Source organism: Argentina silus, assembly GCF_951799395.1.
Source record: "Argentina silus genome assembly, chromosome: 17".
NCBI classification, from domain to species: domain Eukaryota; kingdom Metazoa; phylum Chordata; class Actinopteri; order Argentiniformes; family Argentinidae; genus Argentina; species Argentina silus.
Window position 1 is genome coordinate 6,433,213 of NC_139671.1, and position 20,000 is coordinate 6,453,212.

The 20,000-nt window shown below is 45.0% G+C and overlaps 1 protein-coding gene across 1 annotated transcript in view; it reads left to right on the forward strand.

Moving 5' to 3' along the window:
* otofa (otoferlin a) overlaps nucleotides 1–20,000 on the forward strand; it is a gene marked incomplete at both ends in the record, with an annotated part of 64,062 nt that overhangs the window by 26,082 nt on the left and 17,980 nt on the right. Inside the window, 17 exons of the mRNA XM_083688960.1 lie at nucleotides 1,844–2,040; nucleotides 12,221–12,294; nucleotides 12,552–12,678; nucleotides 12,844–12,898; nucleotides 13,715–13,846; nucleotides 15,064–15,126; nucleotides 15,421–15,505; nucleotides 15,635–15,794; nucleotides 16,005–16,191; nucleotides 16,428–16,614; nucleotides 16,817–17,040; nucleotides 18,019–18,127; nucleotides 18,319–18,511; nucleotides 19,307–19,427; nucleotides 19,572–19,672; nucleotides 19,759–19,849; nucleotides 19,994–20,000. The exon at nucleotides 19,994–20,000 is cut by the window's right edge and continues 110 nt beyond it. Of these exons, the coding sequence (XP_083545086.1) occupies nucleotides 1,844–2,040; nucleotides 12,221–12,294; nucleotides 12,552–12,678; nucleotides 12,844–12,898; nucleotides 13,715–13,846; nucleotides 15,064–15,126; nucleotides 15,421–15,505; nucleotides 15,635–15,794; nucleotides 16,005–16,191; nucleotides 16,428–16,614; nucleotides 16,817–17,040; nucleotides 18,019–18,127; nucleotides 18,319–18,511; nucleotides 19,307–19,427; nucleotides 19,572–19,672; nucleotides 19,759–19,849; nucleotides 19,994–20,000 (2,113 nt within the window). The remainder of the gene's footprint in view (nucleotides 1–1,843; nucleotides 2,041–12,220; nucleotides 12,295–12,551; nucleotides 12,679–12,843; nucleotides 12,899–13,714; nucleotides 13,847–15,063; nucleotides 15,127–15,420; nucleotides 15,506–15,634; nucleotides 15,795–16,004; nucleotides 16,192–16,427; nucleotides 16,615–16,816; nucleotides 17,041–18,018; nucleotides 18,128–18,318; nucleotides 18,512–19,306; nucleotides 19,428–19,571; nucleotides 19,673–19,758; nucleotides 19,850–19,993) is intronic.

Below are 20,000 nucleotides of genomic sequence, written 5' to 3' on the forward strand. Positions count from 1 at the left end.
ACACACACACACACACACACACACAAACATAGACACACACACACACACATTCACATAGACACACGCTCCCAGGCACGCACACATGCGCACCCATGCACCCACGCACGCACACACGCACGCACGCACATACACACACAGAGACACACATGGGAGTTCTTCACACTCAACCACATCCCTGTAGTCCCCAAATTGATTTGGTATACAGCCACACACTGAAGTCAGACGTAGGACTCTCAGCCCTCTCTCTGTCTCCTTCCCCCTCTCTCTCTCCTTCCCTCTCTCTCTCTCTTCCTCCCCAAACTCCCTTTGAGAGGGCCTCCTAGAGGAACATTCTCTAACCACACCTCAGTTAAGCATTCCTTCTTTTTACCACCCTCCTTACGAGCGGGGTTGCCATGGTTACCACTATAACTCCTCCGGCTCATAACAGGGGGAGAGAGAGATAGAGAGAGTGGGGGGGGGGGTAGAGAGACACAGAGAATATCATTTTACTTGTATTGTCTCCTCATCCGTCTTTGTCAGTGAAATAAATTGGCCTTTTCTTAGATCAGATTCAGTGTTGGGGGAGTTTTATCGCCCCCTAGCAAAGACAAAACCGCTCTGTCACCACTGCTTCCTGTTCAGATTTATCCAAACAGATACTGTCAAATACAATTTAGCTTGTGGCCACAAGTGACTAAAACCGCCTGCCTGTGTCGATCAATACTGAGCGTTTAAATAAACCAAGTGTACCTAAAGCTGTTGCTGTCCACAACAAATTGGCTCACTATTTAAGTGCTATCAAAGAGCAACATCAACATTGGGACTACGATCTAAAAACTAGTTATCGTAACGCTTTGGATACGACGAGCGGACCCAGGTGCGGTGCATATGAACGGAGGCAGATGAGCGGGTAGTGGTAACAAACAGAAGGATCTTTACTAAAGTAGACCAGGCAAAACAGAACACAACACAACACGGACTCACTCGAAAATAAAGAGGAGAGCACACAGTCTCCGAAAACCAGCACTCGTCAATACGACAGCTTACGTTTCCTCACGTTAAGTCCTCAACACACAGGCTGAACAAACAGTGATGAACCAGCGGGGAGTGAAGGGAAGTGAGGGCATATAAGGCGACAGTGATAATCAGACACAGGTGCAGGTGATTGTGGTCCTCTGTGGCTCAGTGGGTAGAGCACGGCGCTAACAACGCTTAGGTTTGCGGGTTTGATTCCTGCTGGGACAAAAACCGTACATGCTGAAAAATGTATGCACTCACTGCAATGGGAGTCGCTTTGGATAAAAGCGTGAGCTAAATGGCGTATCTATTAGTCCGTGAGTGAGGCGGTGGCACAGTAGGTGGCCGGAGGGAGACACCTAAGGACCGCGCTGGGGAGTGCGATCCCCATCCGTAACAGTTATTGAACTAGCTCCAGCACTCTTTACTCTTGTAGTGTGGTCTGAAATGTTGCACGTTGTCCATCAGTGGTTGCCTGATGTTATTGGCTAGCCACCCGGGTACACGCTACTGTTTGGGGTGTGTGAATACCCTGTCATGGTGCCACAGGGAGGCTTGGGTTACCTGCTGAGTTATGACACCTCCATGGAGGCCAGAGAGAGAGGGAGACAGAGACAGAGAGAGAGAGAGAGAGAGAGAGAGAGAGAGAGAGAGAGAGAGGGTGGTGAGGGGGAGGTGTGAAAGTGTCTGTCTGCCATGAGTTTGTAAACATAGACGGAGAGAGTAACTGAGGTGTTTGGTAACCGAACAGGAGTGCGTGCGTATGTATGTTTGATGTGAGTTCTTTTATTTCTTTTTTTTTCTGACTGACTCAACTGTACGTTGGTCACCTGTCGCGTTCCAGACGAGCGTTTCCATAGAGATCAAGTACCAGACCATGGATGGGACCGTGGGGGTGTGGAGCGACGGGGAATTCCTCGACGTTCCGGATGACCGTGACGGAACGTTCCAGTTTGAGACGGACAGCCTGCTCTCGGGACACAGCCAGGGGTCAGGAGTGTCTCCGGGACGCTCCATCCATGGAATTCCCACTTTCAGGAAGTGAGTCAGCAATATCATTACCATAGTTTTAGTACCATCATCATCATCATCATCATCATCATCATCATCAACACCAACACCCTTGTAAAATATGTTCATAATCATCATACAACAATATCATAGTAAAAACATAGACATTGTTATGGTTAACAATATCATCAACGTTATCCTGCAACCATGACAGTGAACGTTACTAGGCTACTCTTGCCTGCTAGCGTATCTGCTACTAGGCTACTCTTGCTTGCTAGCATACCTGCTACTTGGCTACTCTTGTCTGCTAGCATACCTGCTACTTGGCTACTCTTGTCTGCTAGCATACCTGCTACTTGGCTACTCTTGTCTGCTCATATAGCCAGTTTACAGGGATTAATGCAAGAGCAGTAGCCTCAGGCCAGTGTTTTCTGCAGATGGCTGATATTAGTGGTTGCTATTGTGTTTTTTTGCTGAATTATGTGTGGGCTAATATGTGGGTGGTATTGGTATTGATTTCCACTGAGATTGTCTGCCCGGCCAGAACCTCTACTAATCTATCATCATAACGGATGCATGTTAAATGTGTGTGTGTGTGTGTGTGTGTGTGTGTGTGTGTGTGTGTGTGTGTGTGTGTGTCTGTGTGTCTGTGTGTCTGTGTGTGTGTGTGTGTCTGTGTGCGTGTGCGTGCGTGTGCAAGTGCAAGGCTTTACAGATGATATACTGCATTAGCCACTTTCGGGTGTGTGAACACAAGTTTATTTGTTGTTTCTTTTGCTGCAGAGTTACGGTCCTCTTTATCCAATGTCACGAGCCTCATTATGATGCTACCGAGGCCTCTGGTCTCCTGAGTAGACTAGGTATACAGGTAGCACTGCAGGATCATGATGAAATAGAGCCTTAGCTATGGGGCTTCACGAAAATCCATGAAACTGCTCGTATAACCTTACAGAGAATTGATGATCTAAAGGAGTTTTTCTAGGATGTCCCCCTTAGAGTTGACACTGAGAGTAACTTGGGTTTAATGAGGCCCCTGAAATAAGATTCAGACTAATGGTTGGGTGAAAGAGTGGAAGGGAGAGAAAGAGAGAGGGATACTGTACTGTACTGTATCTGTTCACAGTCATGCAGTATCCCATCACACACAGAGACACACACACACACAGAGACACACACACACACACACACACACACACACACACACACACACACACACACACACACACACACACACACGCGCACCTGTCTTTGGTGCTAGACGAGGGCACCTGTCATCCTCTCTCTACAAAGCACCTGTCAATCAGAGCTCAGAGGGGTGCTGGGGTGTGAGAGAGAACAGAGTGAACCCATAGAGAGCAAAGAGGGAACATAAAGAAAGAATACTGCTGGAAAACTCACTGAGAGGCACAGTCCGGAGACCCGTTTTAATTTCCACAGTAGTGGGGACAGAACGATGACCTCACGGAAGCTTTTGGATGATGTCAAAGTCAGGTTTAGCCAGGTTGGTGGTGTCTGGTTGCTGGGTTTGAGGCGAGAGGGTCTCTCAATTCAGTCCTGAGATATCTTTGAACAATAGCTTTAAATGTGTAAATATGCTTTCCAGATTATATTAGCTCTCTGTGTTATCTTTGGACAAAAGGGTATTTATCATTGAAATATATATTTACCATTGAAATAGAATTCAATGTTTGTTTTCCTATTTGCCGATGTTAGATGTGTGTTTGCTTATTTTCAACAGCTATGTTCTCAATGCTCCCAAACACTCCTGAAAAATGTAATTTTCTGGAGTTTGGTATGGTCCAACACACAGTATATTTCATCTTCTGGAGTTTGGTATGGTCCAACACACAGTATATTTCCACATATTTCTGGAGTCAGGCCTATGTGGATGATGTGGTGTAGACCAAGAAATAATATGGATTGCATATGGTGCATGATGCTGTATCATAAATCTGCTCTTTTCAGGGATGAGGATGAGGAGGAAGATGACTATAACAGTGTGGACTCCAGGTACACGATCTTTGGGTTGCAGTGATTTTTCCTTGTGTGTGGTTTGTTCCATTAACAGTGAGTTCAGCTGTCAAGTATCAACCTTCTGTCTGTTCTCTAACAAGCTGTTAATTTTTCAATCGTCTATCAACCATAGGCATTACGATGATCATAAACATACTTAATTGTGATCTGACATTATATCTGATGATGACATTTCCATACCAGAGCCTTAATCATTGTCACAACAGAAGGTTTATGGTATTTGAATGAGCAAATTAGCAACATGTTAGCTAATCGTACTTAATGACTTTGCATATGTAATAGATGGGCCTTGGGGTAGACGTACCGCAGTGGAATCTGGTGAGCTGCTATGAGTTAGCTTCATTAAAATAGTCTTATTACTCAGACCAATGATATGAGAAAATCAGAGGCCTAAGTACGATAATCCTGGGAACTTTATTGCGCGAGCAGAATGGTTTGGGTCAGAGTTAATGAGGGTTTGAGCCCCGATGGCTTTTTAATAGGAAGAGGTGGATATGCTCTGGGGATCGTAAAGGATATGGGTTCTGAGTTGTTAAATTCCCTTCCTTGTCCCTACAGTATAAGCTATTAAGGGCTGTAGAACCGCTAGAAGATGTTGTGCTGAACATTGCGGTTGGATTTGAAGTTGAAAAAAACAGACTGGAGGATCGAGACTGGTAACCTTGTGTAACCTTTTGCTATCCCATGGTGCATCTCAGACGAGCCTGTCTTATACGGTTTCATCTTATGTGGCATAAAGGTCATCCATCAGCATGGTAGTATATGGCCTTTTTCTGAGAGGTTTAGAAGGAAGTACAAGGACAGGATTGTGTGGGGATCGTGTGTGTGTGTGTGTGTGTGTGTGTGTGTGCGTGTGTGTATGTGTGTGCGTGTGTGTGTGTGCATGTGCGTGTGTGTGTGTGCATGTGCGTGTGTGCATGCAAGATGTTTAGGTATGAGCTGTAGAGATAGTGATAGAAGAGAAAATGGTTTCTGTGTGTGTGTGTGTATGTGTGTGTGTGATCATAATGCCTACATACACACACACACACACACACACACACACACACACACATTGGACTCCGCCATATACCTAAATCTCAACCCCACTCCCCCTCTTCCTCCTTCTCCCAGCCTTGTCCCCTTCTCCGGGAGTCCACATTGATTTATTACAGATCCCTAAATGCATTTTATATTATCTACACCAGTAGCAAGCTTGTTTTTCAAGGGTTTTGAAATTCGCATAAATCACCTCCCACTTGTTTTTATTGCCAGTAAAGCACATCGGTTTTTAAAGGGCCCACGCCAACCGGTTTTGCTGCCTGGAAAAAAACCCTCATAAAACGGAAGCACCAAGTGATCTCTTTCTCACCAAGTGATCTCTTTCTCACCAAGTGATCATGTGACCAGATATAGCTCGGAGTAACACTCAATAAAATGTGTCGAAAGGTTGTTTGACTAAGTTGCAAAAAAATCCTCTGAACCGGAGGGCTATATTTGACTCTGGGCGCTAACTTTATAAACAGGCTAGCCGTGTCAAAGTCACGGCACGTGGGAAATCGTTTTAGGAGGAGCTAAGAAAATGGAACGCATCATCAGAAATACACATGCTGTGTTATACTTTGATCTAAATCACAATTGTCTGACTTGAATTATTGTGCAATAACATTGTGCAGCACCAGGATGTCGTATATCAGCTAGAAAACATTATTACTAATGTGGTCCTTTAAATGTAACACACACCAAGAGAGACATGATAAATGGTTTAGCATTTGGAGCTCCAGTAAGCTTTTCTGAAGGAAGGCCACTAAAAAGATGAATAGCATATCATGTTACTATCCTCAGAGTAAGGTAGGACAAATGATCCTTGGGTTTTTGGAAACATTCGGCTAGACTTTTTCCGTTTCCAGTTTGTATTGGCAACATACACACAGTCCACCTCCAGCGTTTGAATGAGAGACAGAGGCATTGTCCCTTTAGAGACATGAAGTCATGAATAAACCAGCGAGACGCTTGCACATATTTATGTTAATACGACTTGTGTTGGTTTAAACTGTTATGCATGCTGCTCATTTACATAACCTCATATGTTCCCCCTCATAGAAGATGAAACTGCATAAACCGCTTTTATGGGAAGGTTAATTTGCTTAGGCTTGTTGTTTATTTTATTCATTTTGTCTGTTTGTTTTTACTGTATGTTCTGATGCACCCTCTATGCCGGTCTTTGCCAGCGTACCGCCATTGTGCTTTCAAAGGGCTGTCTTTGATTGTACCCACAATGCAACAGGTTGGCGTTGAGATCAAACAGGGCTTTCTTTTATCTCTGTAATCTTTACCTGTGTGAAGGACGTGCACAGCAGCGGCAAACGAACAGCAGATCTGTGAAATCTGCAATGTAGAGTCTTTATTCACATGGGATTGTATGAGAGTACGATACAGCAGCAGCACAGCAGGGCCCTCTGAAGTCTTTCCTAGTGCGGATATGGATGTCAACGACTTGTGTTAGAAGTGCTAAGAGCAAAGCAATTGTTGTAGACAAAAGAGAGATGCCAGACAACCGAATGTTTTTTTGTTAATGAGAGAAATTCTGTAGTGCTGCGGGCTACACTTCCTGTTCGTTATACTGCCTTGTTCTCCCGAAGACGAGATTTGTCTAACTAGCTCTTGATTTACGTTCATTGCTGCTTTTTATGCCACAATTTTCTCTGCTGTGTTCCTCAGTGTCATTGTTCAGTGTGTTTGTGTTTGTGTTGTGTGCTGTGGTGAGGTGTATTATTTGTACATTGTCATGGTGTTACATCCATATTGACTGACTGGGTGTGCCACAGTGTTTAGTGACCCTCTCTGACTTCCTGTCCACAGCCACGATGTGGGAGGAGATAATGACGACATGGTCGGCCTCCTGGGGTAAATCCTCTTGTTTCAAACCTGTGTGCGACGCTTTAATCTGTCCCCTATTTCTATCATGGCTGATAACCCCAATGCATACTGATGATACTTTAGGAGATAGGGGGGATTTAGAGAGAACCTAGCTAGTTATACAGTAAAGTTAGCTTTTTCTGTCCAACTTCTCACTCTCTCACTTTCTCTGTCTCTCTCTCTCATCACTCTTTCAGTATTTCTCTATTCCTGTGACACATATTGTACACACACACACACACACACACACACACACACACACACACACACACACACACACACACACACACACACACAGAGCCTTGGAAGTTGTTGAAGTTGTTTTTGTTTTCCTTCTCCGTACTGTATGTAGGCCACGGAGACTCAAAGGATTGTTCTTTGAGAATGTTAAATATTCATAAACGTCTTACCATGCGACATTAATGAAGACATAAATACCACACTAGCCCAGAATACAAAGTTATTACAACAACTCAGAAAAGAGGATCATCAGATAGGAAATACCTTGGTGGCCTGACTCAATACGGCTGCAACTCACTCAGCCTTGTTTCATAAAGACATCGACCTAAAGAAACAGCCAAGCACTTGAGATATAGATCGTCGGATCTCAAATGACTGAATAAGTCGTCAGATTGGATTGCAGTACTTTCGTTACAATTATAAGCAAAATGCAGCAGAATATCAATAATGGAAGAAACGTCCTTCATTGATTGAAGAGAGTTGTGGAACGGTTTGTGTTCCAAACGTTTTTCAGAAGAAAACAATGCCCTGGAAAACACTGGGAGACAATAGCCTTGGCGTTCTAGTCTATCCCCGATGTTATCAGCTATACCTGATCATTATCTGACGACAAGGCACTCCTGGGAGTGAGTGTGTGTGTGTGTGTGTGTGTGTGTGTGTGTGTGTGTGTGTGTGTGTGTGAGTGTGTGTGTGTGTGTGTGTGTGATGGAGACTCACATACAGTCTGTTGAACTCCATTCAGCAGATCCCCAGAGCAGAACGAAGCTTTGTGGCAATACATTATTGATCACCTTCTGCTTGATTTATTTTCCTCCTCATTTATTTATTTATTTTATATTCAGTTTCCCCTGTTTGCTTTATTGGAACACTGACCAAAATTGAAACATAAGTAAATGTTGATGAAGATAAATTCAGATATGGAGATTTTAATAAGAATCAAATATGTGTTTCTCTCTCTCTCTCTCTCTCTCTCTCTCTTTGTCTCACACTCTCTCTTTCTGTCTCTTTCTCTCTCTCTCTCTCTCTCTCTCTCTCTCTCTCTGTCTCTCTCTCTTTTATTCTCTATTATTTTTTCTCTCTTATGTAACTTGGCAGAAAGAAATGACTGTTTTTATATGTTTCATTTTCATCCAGAGGGTTTGAATCCAAAGCCAAGCGAAGTGATGGATATCACGCTGTATCTGTCAGGTAGATTGTGTGGGAATAATCATTGCCTTATTCACTCCTCTAGTCTACATGTTGTCATTTCATTTATTTAGACATATGTTAATTATTCATTCACACAAACGTACAATGTGATGTACATCAGAGGGTATGTATTGTATTATGTATAAAGCAGGTTGTGTTTGTTCCTCCTGCAGTGAGGAGCTGGATTGCAGGTGTGCACACGCGCGCACACACACGATGCACCTACGCACACGCGCGCACACACACGCACACGCACACGCACACGCACACACACACACACGTACTGTACATCACTACAAATGATGTCCCTAAGGAGTACATTAACAGACAGCATTGAGCAAGTCAGTTAAATATCCCTCAAACCATATTCCCATCCAGTCAATACTGCTTCTATGCTCACATCATGATGTATCGATCAAAACACCAATACTATCAGTAGACCCCTAACAGTACTGATTAATGATCTGTGGTAGTCTGCACCGATGTTCATTTTCTGAGCGTGGATCTCATGATGCACATCCTGTACTACAGTATCACCCTTGATGATTACTTGTCAGTAGACCAAATCACATAACACACCAACCAATTGACTCTACAAATGATAGTAGTATTGATTAGTATTGATTGACAAGGTGGGTAGAGTAGCAGCTGGTAGTTCTCATGATGATCTGTTTACATGGATGGGGTCAAACACACTACCACAACAGTACATCAACAGCTACCATCAAACGAGAGGTGCTGTGGTCCCGTTTAGAGTCTGATTCTGATTCTCTCTACATACTGCTAGTGCTCTAAGTTTGCTGTGTGGATCAAGGGAGGCTGGTGGAGGTAGAAATCAGAGGACGGGCTCATTGCAATGCACAGAATGGAATGAGGAATGGTATCAAACAATACTATTCCTCATGGAGGTCGAAATTAGAGGATGGGCTCATTGTAATACACAGAATGGAATGTGGAATAGTATCGTTTGATACCATTCCTCATTCCATTCTGTGCGTTACAATGAGCCCGTCCTCTGATTTCTACCTCCACCAGCCTCCCCTGGTGTGGATTCTACCTGGATCGTGTGATACTGATGTTCTAATGTGCTGTGTTGCTGTGCGTTCCCTAACTACTAGTGGATATAGCTTGTGCATACCCAGTAGTTGATGACTTAAATAAGTCTTCAATCTGATTCAAGCACAGAAGTTTTGTGTGATTTTGGAGTGGTTGCAGTGTTGCAGTGTTTTGATACTGACCTCTCAGATAGTACATCGTGACAGGGGTTCTACACTCATGCAGTGTGTATGTTTCTCCTCCATTTTAGGCCAAATGGAAAGAAGGACAAACGACATAGGTATGTCTGTACAGTACATCGTGTGTTCCATGTTGTTTCAACTACCGTATACGCCAACATCACTCATTATTCTTCAGTCAGTTCTCACAGCACTCTCCTTACAAATATTTTTGAATGACAGGATTTTCCATGAATTTTTACCTCAGAGAAATGCACAAATAGCACACATTTTTGCTCAGTCTACCCTTTCTTTGTTTAGTCTGCTTTTCACATCCAATCTCTCTCTGCCTCCTCACTGACCTTTCTCTCATAGGACTTCTCTTCATTTAATCAGTCATTTCATTTAGTCACAGGGTCACTTATTCAAAAACAAGAATGTGTCGAAAAGCCTTTCTAGTCTTCTCTCCGGGCAGACATGGCCTCCGTGGCCTAACCCTAACCCTAACCCTCCTAACCCTAACCCTAACCCTAACCCTAAAGATGATGTTTGTTTTGTCCTGTGTTTCACCCTGCACTTGACACAGCAAAGCCAAGGAAAGAAGCGGGAAAGGTGGGAAAGACAAGTAGGTATCTCTCTGTAGGCTCGGTATCTATCTTTCCAAATGTGTAACCTGTAAGTGCTATAAAAAAATGGAGTGAAGTGTTTGTTGCTGAGGCACTGTAAATACTGTAGGAGTCTAGTGGCGGTTCTCTCTGGTTGACTGACAGCTTCTTCAGAGGCTGCTCCATATGCTTCCATCTTCTTCCTGCTGCCTCTGATCAACACTGTGGGCTCACACAGCTTCCTGACAGGCTCAAGGGTTCCAGCTTTAATCCTCTGCGATATGGCAGATTGGTGTTAGAGCGCTCTGCTCGTCTTTCTGACAAGGGGTTGGCGAACAGTGTTTGTGTGTGTGTGTGTGTGTGTGTGTGTGTGTGTGTGTGTGTGTGTGTGTGTGTGTGTGTGTGTGTGTGTGTGCGTGTGGCTGTGGCTGTGGCTGTGGCTGTGGCTGTGCATGTGCGTGCGTGCGTGTGTGTCCGTGTTTGTGTGTGCTCGTGCCCCAATGGATCTCGGCCATGGCCATGCTTACTCTCTCATTTTCTTTGCCCTCCCCCCTCCCCCCTCCCCCCCAACAGCCCCACAGCTGCTTTGCACTTCTATCTCTAGCCTCAGATTCTCACCGGCCTCTCCCTCTCCCTCCCTCTCCCTCCCTTACCTCCCACTCTGCCTCCATACCCGTGTTACTCGTTACCTGCCTATCTACCTGGGGATTCTCAGGTATACCTGTGAGCTTGGCTCCTATCCGTGGAAGGAACTCCAAATATGGACATTTAGAGCACCCGAAGCTCGCTCTATCCAGTGGTGTTAGTTGTGTTCTGAGTTCTGACCTTATCATCAACTGGGTAGGACCCTCTGTGTCTTTCGTATGGTATGTAAGAAACCCTTGTTGCTTTTCTATGGAGAGACAGTCACAAGTTAATGGATTTAAACTGCAGTGTGTTTATCAATGTGACTGAGGCATTGGAATGTCAATTCACTGTTCTGAGGTCTTGTTCCCTTTGTCAAGCTGTTTAGTAACTATTACGATCAATGTCGTTGTGGAGTAATGCCATGAATGGTGATTTTAATAGAGCAGTTTTTATATATCTACTTGTAAGGCTGTGCTTTCCATTATTTATTTGAATTATGTGGGTTTGATATTTCAAACGGTTATGCTTGGTGTTTGGCCTTGATTTGAATTGACAGGGAGAACTGACAACCCCTGAATGCTTTTCATTTTCTGGAGAACCACTTGCTCTTAATTGAACAATTGCCACCTCTTTATTTCATTCCCTCTCCACTTCACCCTCCTAAGCCTGTCATGTGGAATTTGTCCTGAAGCATAACTACTGTGGCTATCTATCTCATCTATCTCATCTTCTGGTTTCATTAGGAGGGCCTTGACAGATAGCAATTAAATAATTAAAGAAAAGATGAAAGGGGAAATTGAACTCTGATATACTGCTTTACTTTGGAACGCTTGAGAAAACAAACAGAAAACCTCCCTTTCATCTTCTCCCGTGACATGTACATGTATCCATATCCGAAGCTAATTGGACGGTCACGCTCATCATTTTTAATTATTAAGGCCGCTCATTTGTCGGTTCTCGGTGAGGGCCCTTTGTTGCGGTGGTGACATACGATCCCTCTAATATCTGTATGAGTCATTGGACACCCCTGGGTCTATTGTGATGGGGGGTGGGGGTGGGGGGGGGGTGGAGGGACTGTCTCGTCAGCGTGATGTACATCTCTGCACTTTTTTCCGTTCTGAAACTACGGGGCCTTGCTGGTGTTGGGTTCTGTTTCAGTTCTGTTTTCCATGGGAGCCTTGAGACGTCCATTAATCACCACTGTGGCACTCAAAATGTTCTGTGTGATGTCCCGAGTGAGTTCACAAAGTCACACCATGATATCGGTTCCTGAAAAAGGAAGAACATTGTCTTGTTCATTTGTCCAAAGATGGACGCACCTCCCATATCGTTCATCTGATTGATATTGAGTAGGATGCCAGTTGCTTCTTTCCATGTGTACCATGTCTTCCTCTTCCTCTCCAGAGCAGGGAAGGGGGTGTTTTCAGCCATGAAGCTCGGCAAGATCAAGAGCTCCAAGGACGACCACAAGAGAGGAGGTAAACAATCCCACACAGCAGGGATCGGACAGATCAGGGGTCAAGGGTGAGGGGTGATGGGTCATGTTGAACACTGAAGGTGCCAGACCGAGGTCATCTAGACAGATAATCTAACATGGATCAAACGAGATAAAACATTCCCATAACATCAGCATATAAATCCCAGTTGTAATGGGTTGGGGTAAAAGATGAATGGAGTCGCTTTTGGGGATGTCTCCCTCCACTGATGTCACCCACCCTGTGCCCGCTCTCTCTAGATGAGCCTGCGGTCCTGGAGACGGAGGACCTGGACAGGAAGGCCATGCGTCTGGGCAGGGCCTTAGACCCTGACAACATCTCGCTGGCCTCGGTCACCGCCGTGACCACCAACGTCTCCAACAAGAGGTCCGTGTTTACATATCTCTATACGAGCTACGATCCAAAAACCTTTTAAACCACCAAATTCATCATTTATAACCCACTCTATAAAGGGACTGTGAAGGTAAACCAGGTGTTGTGAATAGTGTATTATGCACAGCAAAGGTAAAGTTCTCTTTTGGACCCCGTCAGGTCGAAGCCTGATATCAAGATGGAGCCCAGCTCTGGAAGACCAGTGGACTACCAGGTGAGAGGTGTGTGTGTGTGTGTGTGTGTGTGTGTGTGTGTGTGTGTGTGTGTGTGTGTGTGTGTGTGTGTGTGTGTGTGTGTGTGTGTGTGTGTGTGTGTGTGTGTGTGTGTGTGTGTGCGTGTGTGTGTGTGTGTGTGTCTGCCTGAGACTGAGATTCCAAACACATCAGCATCCCTAGCTCTATTACATAATAGCTGTGGGAATTAAAAGGAGGGATGGGGGGGGAAGGAGGGGAGGGAGGAGAAAGCTTCAGTCGGGATGAAGGGGTATAGGGGGTAGTGGAGGGGGATGGCTGGGTGGAAGGAAGGAACAGCACCTCATTAGTGTGTCCCAACTTTAGAAGAGTTAGTCTTCTACCACACACCACAGCAGCCTACACTGAGAGGTTTAAAGTACTGACTAGCCATGCTGTCTTTCTACACACTGTGCCTCCCTCTCTTTAGTACCGAGATAATTAAGCCTAGGGGATGGAGCTGGCCTTCCCGAGTTCTGGCTCGTTTGTCTCACTCAGCCTTCCCTGATACGGTACAATCACTTTATGGCAGTATGGCACTTTAAGGCAGTTTTTTTTTTAAAGTAAAAGTGTAAACAAAGAATAGAGAAGGTAGTAGGTCAGACAAAACATGAAATCCCTTTTCTGCTCAGGGCCGAGTTCGTCTTAACTTCTCTTCGGAGTAGCTTTTGCTAGACCGTAAGGTGATGTGGTGTCAATGCTTTGCGGTGGTTATGCCTCCCCCTTGGGCTAGCGTTAGTCCTGCTAGCATTATATCCACCATGTTCCTCATGCTAATGCTGTAGTCTGACTCCCATTAGATTAGCATCACTGTGATCGAGGCCAGGCAGCTGGTGGGCCTGAACATGGACCCCGTGGTGTGTGTGGAGATCGGAGACGACAAGAAGTACACCTCCATGAAGGAGTCCACCAACTGCCCCTACTACAACGAGGTGAGTCTGTCTCCCTCCTTCAATAACGTGCGTCTGTCTTTTCTGTCCCCGCGACAACAAAGTACAATCATTGACATCCCCATCTACACTCCCGTCCCAACCCCAATCAGAGACGCACGTCCTTCATTATGGTCCCCTCTGGAACAACTGTTTTCCGTTATTGTGTCCCTACTACAAAGGAAATTACATGAAGGTGCTCCCACAGTCCCTACTGCAGCAGTTCCCCTATTAGTGCCATGCAAACAAATGAGCACCTCCACCTCTCTCTGCCAAGCTCTTTCCCACTGAAAGTTCCCCTCAGGTGATTCTGAGATTATCTCTCCGAGTAATTATCTCAATATGGCTGTGTTGGGGCTGCAGAGATGGAGAAGTACAGTAGAGCAGAAGAGTTTCATTTCCTGGTAGGAAGTGTTTTCTGGGGAGGTGAATTGTCAATTGTTATGGCAGTTTGTCTCCTATCGATCCTGCTCTTTGTCTGTAGAGGGCCCCCTGTTGGGGGGGGGATGGTCTAGTAGTTTAGAGATACAGTACCATGCCCAATTCTTTCTACTCTTTTATCTCTCTCCTTGTCTCCAATATGTTCTTTTTTTTATCTTTCACTTTTGCCAGCTACCCCCTCCCCCCTCTTCTCTCTCTTTCTCTCTTGTTCTCTCTCTCGATTTCTCTCTCATTCTCATTCTCGCTCTCTCTCTCTCTCTCTCTCTCTCTCTCCTTCTTTCTAAATGAGCTGAATCAGAGAGCACAGCTCTGTCACAGGCCAGAGGCTACAGCTTGGCCCTGTTCAGATCAAAGCCTGTGTAGAGGGATTCACTGCTCTGCTCCGCTCTGCTCTTGCTTCCCAGATAAACTGCATTCAGCCTTTTTAGTTCACAAGTGGGAGGCTGAACAAAATCCATTCCACAGATACAGCAGCCATTTTTCTTGGCTGTCAAATATTATAATGATAACAATTCCTTGGTAAGATTACACAGGGTTCAGCGTTGATATGATTTTCATAATAATTCAAAATAATTCATACTACTCATTGGCTGTGTTCCAAAATGCGTTATTGCACTCTATCTAGAGCGTATACCAAGTAAGGTATGTCTGGATCCAGTGCAAGTAGGCATTTTGTAACACAGCCATTGTGTGAAAAAAAAAAAAGGCAGAATATGTTGTTTTGAGAGTGAGGCTACTACGCCTGTCACATTAAAACCAGTGTTCTTTTCTCCCTACAGTATTTTGTCTTTGACTTCCACGTCCCGCCAGACGTCATGTTTGACAAGATCCTGAAGCTCTCTGTAAGTGGAGCGTCTGTCACTTCTGCACACGCTCAGCACAACCACACAGCCACAAACAGGCACACGAACAGTCAGCGCCAGCACATTGCCACACAAACAGACACACACACGCTCAGGCACACACAAACTCTCTCTTTCTTTGTCTCTACAGACAAGAGTCTTTTTAAGCATTTTCCCCCCCGACTCCCACACATTCTCAGTCCTACAGCTTGTTCTACAGTTTCAGAAACAATAACAACAACAACACTGTTTGAAGTCTGTTATTTTCATCTTCTATCTCATCCCCATCCCTAGGTGATCCACTCTAAGAACCTTTTGCGTAGTGGCACCCTGGTTGGCACCTTTAAGCTGGATGTTGGCACTGTCTACTCCCAGCCTGGTAAGACCCTGATACTGGCATAGAATACCACAGGGGTTTAGTCCCAAAACAAATGTCAACACCAGCAATGTAATTGTCTGGTTGACTGATTGATTGATTGACTGATCGATTGACTGACACCTGTCACAGAGCACCAGTTCTACCACAAGTGGGCCGTGCTGTCCGACCCCGATGACATCACGGCAGGATGCAAAGGTTACCTCAAGTGTGATATCGCTGTGGTGGGGAAGGGGGACAACATCAAGACCCCCCACAAGGCCAACGAGACGGACGAGGATGACATAGAAGGGTGAGAGAATGTTGTAGAGAGGTCAGGGAATGTTGAAGATGGGGGGGTTAGTGCATATTTTAGAGGGGTCAGGGAATGTTGAAGATGAGTGAGTGAATGTTGTAGAGAGGTCTGAGAATGTTGTAGAGAGGTCAGAGAATGTTATGAAAAAGGTAAGAATGTCCATGTTGACAGAACATTGGACTCACAACATTTTTTCCCACATATCAGGAATCTCCTGCTCCCTGAAGGGGTTCCATTGGAGAGACAGTGGGCGCGGTTCTACGTGAAGATCTACCGCGCCGAGGGCCTTCCCAAGATGAACACCAGCATCATGGCCAACGTGAAGAAGGCCTTCATAGGGGAGAACAGAGACCTGGTGGACCCCTACGTCCAAGTGCTCTTCGCAGGGCAGAGGGTAGGTCCAGCCAATCAGTAGATTACACCTTCTCAACATTAGTTTTTTTTTTTAATCTTTGTTTTTCTTTCTTTACTCATCATTTATTGGTCATACTTGAGATGAATACAATCACAGATTACAGATCACAATTGCAGTACATGAGTATAGATTTTTCTTTTTTTATATGAAGCGTATGAAGACTTCAATAGGTATCAGTCAATAAGTCAAGACATTTGCGTTTTGGTTTTGTCCAGGGGAAGACCACAGTCCAGAAGAGTAGTTATGAGCCCACCTGGAACGAGCAGATCGTCTTCACAGAGATGTTTCCTCCGCTCTGCAAACGCATGAAGGTCCAGATACGAGACTCTGACAAAGTCAACGACGTCGCCATAGGAACGCACTTCATTGACCTGCGGAAGATCGCCAATGATGGAGACAAAGGTTGGGTGACTCACAGTACATTGTTCTTGAGTTATTGCTCATTATTATTGATGAGTGGTCAGGTGTAAGGTCAATCCAATCCAATTAAGGCACACGTTGTTATCAATGACTGATTCTCTATCTCGTATCCTCTCTCCTCTCCTCTCCTCTCCTCTCCTCTCCTCTCCTCTCCTCTCCTCTCCTCTCCTCTCCTCTCCTCCAGGATTCCTGCCCACTCTGGGTCCTGCCTGGGTCAACATGTACGGTTCCACCCGCCAATACACCCTGATGGACGAACACCAGGACCTCAACGAGGGGTTGGGAGAGGGCGTGTCCTTCAGGGCCCGCCTCCTCATCTCTGTCGCCGTGGAGATCCTGGACATCACCTCCACTGAGATTATGAGCTCCACTGAGGTGCAGGTGGAGCCCGTGTCCAACATCTCAGAGGTGAGTGCCCATTGGCTGTTTCTTTGCTGAAGTGAATGCCAATTGGCTATGCCAATGAGCACTGTTTCACTAACATGATCTCCCTTCCAGTCCATTCAGATCAATAATGATGAAGAAGTAAGCGTTAGCATTGACAGTTACCTTTTGAACCCGTCTATGAACCCCTGACCTCAGCAGTCATATGTTGCTGTTCTCACATTATATTGACGTTAGCGTTCTTAAGTGGCCATTAGGGAAATCAGTACACTAGCATTAGCTCAGTTACCCCATGGCTAGGCATGCCAACTAGCTCTTTGTGTGGTTAATGCCTCCCCCGGGTGCCTTCATTTATTGATGCCAGTGTGCTCTGTGCCAGGGGCCGAGTGTCGATGTCAGCCCATGAGGCCAATGGAGAAATCGAGAAAGAGTGGGAGAAAGAGAGAGAGGGAGAGAGAGAGAGAGACTTCTGGGAGGCAGATCCAATGACTAAACTCTAATCCTAAAGGGATTTCATCTCACACATCGCTGACTGAAGAAAATGACTCTTTATGATTGAAAAACAAACCTTTGTCCACCCGCTCTGTAAGATAATACTTGCACTGATTTTGCTGCAAGCCTTCAGAAAACACGAATTTTTGTTAAGTACCATAACATAGAAAGTGTGAAGTGTAAAATGTGTTTAATTATTCTACTAATGCGCAGCATGAACTTTATACTGTAGTTAATTCAGAGATGAATATGATAAGAAAGGCAACCGGGTTTTGAAAATGAAATGAAAAAATATTTACTGTGAAACAGCATTCTCTGGTAATTATTTTACAGTATATGGTGTGTGTGTGTGTGTGTGTGTGTGTGTGTGTGTGTGTGTGTGTGTGTGTGCGTATGGGCGTGTGTGAGTGTGCTTTTTTTACCTTTGAGATTTGTTAAGTAATCTCATTTGTAAACATGTGAGATCAGAAGGGGTCTTGTTCAGGTTCTCTTCTCTATCCTGTCATTCAGAATGCCACAGGGAAAATAGAGGAATTCTTCCTGTTCGGGTCCTTCCTGGAGGCCACCATGATCGACAGGAAGATCGGCGATAAGCCAATCAACTTTGAGGTCACAATAGGTATGTACAGCCGAAGACCAGTTTCCACAGGAGATGGATTACATAAGAGAATCAGCTCTGTGAGGAAACTATTAAGACAAAAAAATTGGAAATCTTTAATGTATTTGATATGACAACCATGAGGGAACAAATCTGTACCATCATGTACGACAAGACCATCATATCACACAGCTACACTCTATACTCCCCAGGTAACTACGGCAACCAGATCGACGGGGTGAGCAAGCCTTTGTCGGTGAGGAAGAAGAAGAAAGAGGGCGGAGGGGACAGTGATGAAGAGGAGTCGGAGCTGATCCAGAACTCCAGTGATGAAGAGGCAGATGATGATGGAGACCTGGTGTCTGTGTCCTCCACCCCGGCCATGAAGCCTGTCATCACAGACAGGTCAGAGAGCAGAGGTCACTGGGGTCAAGGGTTCCAGTTTTATTAATGGTAGTCTTTATCGGTAGAGTACAATTATTTTTCTTTTATGTTTTTTTTAAGCCATCTTTGCTTTATTGGGATAGAGAAAGTAGAGATTGACAGGAAGGATGGGTGAGAGAGAGGAGTCGGTATCGAACCAGGGACCTTGCGATTATGCCGGTTTGCGCATTAGTGTGCTGCGTCACAAAGCACCCTGATAGAGCACAATTGATACGGATATGAAGCTCAATGTAATGCTAATGGGAAAAGAACTTAACAAGTGTTAACTTGATATCAAAGAGAAAGGGAAATTACCTTCTCTTCTTCCTGTCTCTAGCACTGTGACTGCCGATGGCGCTTGTTATTACGAAGGTTTTACTTACCATGACTGATGCACAGTTGATTCACCCACTTAGACAAAACGTACTTATCGTAAGTCACTTTGGATGAAAGCATCTGTTAAATGTCTTCAACTTAAATGTAAATCAATTTGGTGATTCTCTTAAGGGGCTTTGATAATGTAAGTGAAGATGCTCATCCTCTTGCCTGACAGATGAAGATCATTCTGTTCCACTGTATTATACAGTATTACTCAAGACAATAGCAAAAGAACAATCTAGAATCCGTAGTTATGCCTCGCCTTCAACCCGGAGGATAACCTTAATGAGCAGAATACAGTACATCAGGAACTGAAATTATGTTGTCTATATATATATATATATATATATTATACAGAGCCTTTAGAAAGCGACTGTTTGTCTGTGTGAACATCTGCAGGAACTACTTCCACCTGCCCTACTTTGAGAAGAAGCCGTGTATCTACATCAAGAGCTGGTGGCAGGACCAGAGGAGGAGACTCTACAACTCCAACATCATGGACAAGATCGCTGACAAACTGGTCAGTATAGTGTGTGTGTGTGTGTGTGTGTGCGCGTGCGTGCGTGCGTGCGTGTGTGCGTGCGTGCGTATGTGCATGCATTTTATCTAATGTGTGTGTGTGTGTGTGTGTGTGTGTGTGTGTGTGTATATGTGTGTCTTACAGGAGGAAGGCCTGAATGATGTGCAGGAGGTCATTAAAACCGAGAAGGCTTACCCAGAGCGTAGACTCAGAGGCGTGTTGGAGGAACTCAGCACTGGCTGCAGGTGAGCTGTAATGACCACAACCACACACACACACACTGACTGATCAGCCAGGCACTGACCACGTGATATTGTCTTTCCACTTGCAGTCGTTTTGTCACTCTGGCCAACAAGGACATGAACCAGACAGGCCGAACCAAACTGGACCGTGAGAGACTCAAGTCCTGCATGAGAGAGATGGTAGAGTACTGCTGAGAGAGAGAGAGAGAGAGAGAGAGAGAGAGAGAGAGAGAGAGAGAGAGAGAGAGAGAGAGAGAGTATGTACTGTGTGTGTGCGTGTGTGTGTGTGTGTGTGTGTGTAATGTTGTCACCCCCTCTCTCTAGGAAAGCA